The sequence below is a fragment of the Bombina bombina genome, chromosome 4 (assembly GCF_027579735.1).
Source record: "Bombina bombina isolate aBomBom1 chromosome 4, aBomBom1.pri, whole genome shotgun sequence".
NCBI lineage: Eukaryota > Metazoa > Chordata > Amphibia > Anura > Bombinatoridae > Bombina > Bombina bombina.
The window spans coordinates 333165798-333171797 of NC_069502.1; the positions used below are offsets into that span (position 1 = coordinate 333165798).

Sequence of the window (6000 nt, forward strand, 5' to 3'; positions counted from 1 at the left end):
TTATTATAGTAGCGCTCAGGTCCGCTCGGCAGATTAGGGGTTAATAAGTGTAGGCAGGTGGAGGCGACGTTGTGGGGGGCAGATTAGGGGTTAATAAATATAATATAGGGGTCGGCGATGTTAGGGCAGCAGATTAGGGGTACATAGGGATAATGTAAGTAGCGGCGGTTTACGGAGCGGCAGATTAGGGGTTAATAATAATATGCAGGTGTCAGCGATAGCGGGGGCGGCAGATTAGGGGTTAATAAGTGTAAGGCTAGGGGTGTTTAGACTCGGGGTACATGTTAGGGTGTTAGGTGCAGACGTAGGAAGTGTTTCCGCATAGCAAACAATGGGGCTGCATTAGGAGCTGAACGCGGCTTTTTTGCAGGTGTTAGGTTTTTTTTCAGCTCAAACAGCCCCATTGTTTTCTATGGGGGAATCGTGCACGAGCACGTTTTTGAGGCTGGCCGCGTCCGTAAGCAACTCTGGTATCGAGAGTTGAAGCTGCGTTAAATATGCTCTACGCTCCTTTTTTGGAGCCTAACGCAGCCTTTATGTGGACTCTCAATACCAGAGTTATTTTTATGGTGCGGCCAGAAAAAAGCCGGCGTTAGCTTTTCGGGTCGTTACTGACAAAACTCTAAATCTAGCCGTATATTTCTCTACAAGAAATTTCCCAACTATTATGAAGCCCAAGATGTAATTCACTAAAGGCAGTTTTTACTTTGATTACAGAGTGTCTCGCACAGGTGTGTTCCCTGCATTTAAGTATGTGATGGCAATGTAATAGGAAATTCCTTTTAAAAATCTTATAAAATTAATAAAATAAATGCTTAAAGTGATGGTAAACTCTCCCCTTTTTAAAATCAGATCTGGAATGTTAGTGATATTTTAGATGGGGTTTCATTCATCAGTTGTAACGATAATACGCTATAACTTAATTTTTAATATTAATATAAAATTCAAATACCCCACGTTCCGCCACCCACTTCAAAAGTCTATTTTTCTGTGAGCTGAAGGATTGAATTGTTGTCCAATCAGCGCTCTCCCCATATGACCCTAATGTTGTAGCTATAGCGCTGCTTGGACAACAATTCAAACCGTTAGCTTAAAGAAAACTAGACTTTTAAAGTAAGTGGCGTACAGCGCATCTTCTTTACAACTGATGAATTTCTTCATCTAAAATATCACTAACATTCTGGATCTGATTTTAAAAATTTTACCATCACTTTAAATACAAATATGCAGTAAAAAATTGTGTTGTTTAATTGCATCAAAATTGTAAGTAAATTATTCTGCAAAAATATTATTTTATGGAAGATTTAAATTCATACTGAAACTGTGCAGGAAAGAAACAATTTAAACTGCAAAGTAGAAATAGTAATAAAACTACATTGCACATGCAAAAAACAATGTGAAATTCATATATATTTTCCTTATTGGAAAATATTGGAAAATTAGTTTCTCTACCTCTGCTATTTGGCTGACCAGGGGTGTACTATGGGTGTAGCTATAATTTCTTGACCAGGTCTGTCATATTCTTGAAACGCTTCCCCTGCAGATTCACTGTTTTTTCTTCCAAACTAAAAGTTGTCAAGATTGTGTAAAAATACTCAAAACATCTTTTACCCTAATAGAGAAAAACCTGCATATGAGGAGTTTGTAAGGTACTATGAGCTGAAAGCAGACTAATCCGATTTGTATTGACTGCAGGAGTTCATTTTTAAATTACACCCCCAGTTCCCTGCTAACGCCACTCTTTCCAGTAATTTTTCTCTTTCTAGCAAGTCCTATTACTTTCAATGAGAGTCATCTTGCAATTTGCAGAGAAAGACAGTTTTTTTTTTTTTAAATATCCCAGAGGGCAGCCCCTGCTAGATGTTTTTTTATGTCTGATCAAGTGAAGTTTCGATCATCATTATTGTATTTTCCCTTTCCAACCTCCATAATAGCTGGGAACTTCCAATAAGATAGAAAGTACTCTACAAGGCATAGCTGGGAACGTCCACTAAGATAGAAGGTACTCTACAAGGCATAGCTGGGAACGTCCACTAAGATAGAAGGTACTCTACAAGGCATCGCTGGGAACGTCCGCTAAGATAGAAGGTACTCTACAAGGCATAGATACAGGAGTGTACCCCAGCGCCAACAAAAACCTTATGAGCCTGAGGCGGTGGTACCTAGCTCCCACCTAGAGAAAGATAATTATGAGGAATGAGCCCAGGCGCCAACAATACGAAGGCTAAGGTTGGGTACAAGAGTGGACTAATATAGCAATATTAAAAATATTAAAAACAATTTATTGCATTAAATATTAAAAAACTCATAAAGAACTCTTGTAAAAACACAATGTTACATGTGCATGGATCCACGCTAATAAAACATAAAAAACTTTAGAGCATAAATACATAAATAGAAGTAAACACAAAGAATTGGTACTGTTTAGTGTAGCAATGTAAAAAGGTACTCCAGAGTGTTCAATTAGATGAATTAAAAATATATAAAAATGATAAAAGTGAAAAATCCAGATAACAATCAAAAATTGAATGTGACAGTGTTCCAATAGTAAAATGTTCTAATGATAAAATGTTAATCCTGTGTGGTAAAATGAAATAAAACGTCAATCCTGTGATTTTCAGTGGAAAAAATAAAAAAACAAAAAACGAAAACCATGGAAAGTATAAATCCTTTGAGTGAAAGAGTTAATCCCTGTGTCCGGTGTTAATGTGTTGATATCCTTATCCCTTAGTGTTTGGTATCCTTCTCCCTTAGTGTTTGGGGGCCCAAGGGGACTCTGCCCCAGTGAAAAATAATATATAAAAAAATGCTGAGTGCAAAAATTCAAAATATAACAAACAGATACCAAAAATTCAAAAATAGGAAACCTGTGAATAAAAAGATAAACACAATGTGTAGAACGTTTACAAATGAGTACTCCTAATGAAATGATGCTTACCAGGTCTACGCGTTTCGGCCCTTCCTAGGCCTTTATCAAGACTGATGGTAAGCTATAATTAGTGGTCTTATATAGAGGTAATCAATCTGTAACCGGAAATAGACTTGATTAGTCACTTCCGGTTTTTCGTGAGTTTTAAACTTTAATTTTTCTGTTTATTTAGTCCTACTTGGTCTTAAATGTTTAGTTTTGGGGCGTATTTGACTTCTAAAAATTGCTGATTTGTATATTTGGACTGTTTAAGACCTTTACCCGATAATCCCCTTCGTGATCCTATGACGTCACTTCCGGTAGGGGTGTCATAGGATCACGAAGGCTAGGGATTATCGGGTAAAGGTCTTAAACAGTCCAAATATACAAATCAGCAATTTTTAGAAGTCAAATACGCCCCAAAACTAAACATTTAAGACCAAGTAGGACTAAATAAACAGAAAAATGAAAGTTTAAAACTCACGAAAAACCGGAAGTGACTAACCAAGTCTATTTCCGGTTACATTTTTATATTCTTATACTTAGCAACACAATAAACTTAAGGACATTAAACATAAAATACATTTCATGCATATCTCTCTAATTGTGGGTGCCTCCATTTTGGAACTTATGTTGGAATGCAACAATGGAATGCAGTGAAAGCTAAATTTCAACATGGCAGCACCCATGAGGGAGGTGAGGGATAACATTAATACTATACTTAAATGTATTCAGTGTTTAATGTCCCTTTTAAGATATTCAGAATGAAACACAGAAAAGTGGTAAAAAGTAAAATAATTAAAATCTTTTAACTTAACAATATATATATTTATTTTAAAGTTTTTTAAAGTTTATAGCCAAAGTCACAAAATGTCTGATGCCTGACAATCTTATATGGCACTGTTGGCACAATAAGTGGGACCAGAGTGTAATTTGAGCACAAGCCTGGGATACAGCAAACCCTGATTACTGCAATTACATAAAACAAAAACTTAATTTGTTGCTTTGGTAAACATTAAGAGTTTCATAGGCCTAGTAAATAATTTCCAAGACATGGAGTTGGACATGCTGTGCCATCACAGCATTGGAGCTTTATTATTATATGTTAATTAAGAGGGCATTGTAAGCGAAATAATTATATCATATGAAAGCACAGCAATTAAATATTTTACAAATATTCCTGCATCAGCTGTTTAACTTAACACTGGCTGGTAGGACCAATCCCCACAGCTGTTTTGTTAACAAAAACACATCTCAACGAACCTAATAAAAAGTTAGATTATTCAACATAGACATTTTAAGAATTTAATGAACAGGAAACTAATAAATTTAGTCTTAGGGCCTGATATTCAAAACATTGCCGTCATGGAGAGAAATCACTACATAGCAACATAAACATTTGTCAAGATAAATTTTGTGTTAATCATTTTTTTTAAGGGCGGTACTGATGAGACTTCTTAGATAATCTCGTCTGAGCGGCGAGGTTTTAAATATAAGGCCCTTAGTGAGAAAAATATGATGGCAAGTCCTACAGACTGAGAGACACGGAAGACTGTCATTGTTCTCAAATTGCTTTGTAACTTTGTGTTTCAAAACAGCAATCATGTTTTAATTTTATATTAAAATACAGTCTAGTGTTTAAACCATAACAAGTTTCTTGTCTTTATGTTATATTTTTATTAAAGTAAAAAGTTAGATGCAACCAAATATTTGACTTTCAATTGTGCATTGATATATCATTTTTTTTTCTCTTAGATTTCACGGAATGTATAAAGTGCCCAATGGACTATTGGTCAAACAAGAATAAAGATTCATGTGTACCTAAAGAGGTGGATTACCTTTCATTCAATGAGCCACTAGGAGTCATATTTACAGTGTTTGCTATTTTAGGTATCTGTAAAACAATGGCAATCACAGTGGTGTTCATACGTTTCATGCACACCCCAATAGTGAGGGCTCACAACTTAGAAATGAGCTTCCTGCTGCTGTTTTCTCTCACTCTCTGCTTCCTGGGCTCTCTTACATTTATTGGCGAGCCAAGCATTGGATTATGTATCCTACGACAAACAGTGTTTGGGATTAGTTTTGTCCTGTGCATCTCAAGCATTCTTGTCAAAACACTTGTTGTCATTCTTGCCTTTACCATGTCAAAGCCCAACCAAAATGTGCTAAAACATTTTCGACCATGTCACCAAAGGGCATTTGTTGGATTAACCACATTTGTGCAAATTAGCATCTGTGTTGGATTCCTGACAGCCAATACTCCCTCCATTAAAAAGAACACAAAAGCTATGATGACCAGGATTGTTCTAGAATGCAATCCTGAACTGGCCTTTCTATTTGCCATTGGGTATATTGGCTTACTGGCTTTGGTATGTTTTGTGTTAGCTTTTTTGGCTAGGAATCTGCCAGACAATTTTAATGAAGCTAAATTTATAACATTCAGCCTGTTAGTATTTGTAATGGTCTGGATCAGCTTTATTCCAGGTTATGTTAGTACAAGTGGCAAATATTTGACGGCAGTAGAAATATTTGCCATTCTTTCCTCTGCCCTTGGCTTGCTGACTTGTATTTTCTTTCCCAAATGTTATATTATTTTGTTAAAACCATCCAAAAATATTAAAAAGAACCTAATTGGACGCTCACACCTTGTAAAATAAACATATAGCTAAATAAAAATGTGTTAAAATTGGACATTCAACTTTTATAAAATAAACATAAAACTGATACTGATATTTATGAATCCATACAAATATGCATGATTATTGTGGAAAATGTGTTGTGAAATGCTTGTTTATTGTTAACTTCATCATATGCTGTAACAAGAACATTTTGTTTAGAAAGAGTTTTGTAACTTATAAAATGTTTGTTATATATAACTTTATGCTTGAATCCCTGTTTCTGACCTTATGGTGTAGATTCAACAAGGGCCGAATGGCCCTTGTTCTCCTTGTTTCCGCGCGAGCCTTCGGGCTCACCGGAAACAGCAGTTATTAAGCAGCAGTCTAAAGACCACTGCTCTATAACTTGTCCGCTGCCTCTGAGGCTGCTGTCTTCAATCTGCCCAATCCTATAGGATCGAGCTGATTGAC

At 35.9% G+C, this 6000-nt stretch overlaps 1 protein-coding gene across 1 annotated transcript in view; it reads left to right on the plus strand.

Annotated features, from left to right (window-relative positions):
• Positions 1 to 5568, plus strand: part of LOC128657434 (extracellular calcium-sensing receptor-like) — a 106275-nt gene extending 100707 nt beyond the window's left edge. The window contains exon 6 of the mRNA XM_053711786.1: positions 4664 to 5568. Coding sequence (XP_053567761.1) covers positions 4664 to 5568 — 905 coding nt within the window. The remainder of the gene's footprint in view (positions 1 to 4663) is intronic.
• Positions 5569 to 6000: the final 432 nt, after the last annotated feature.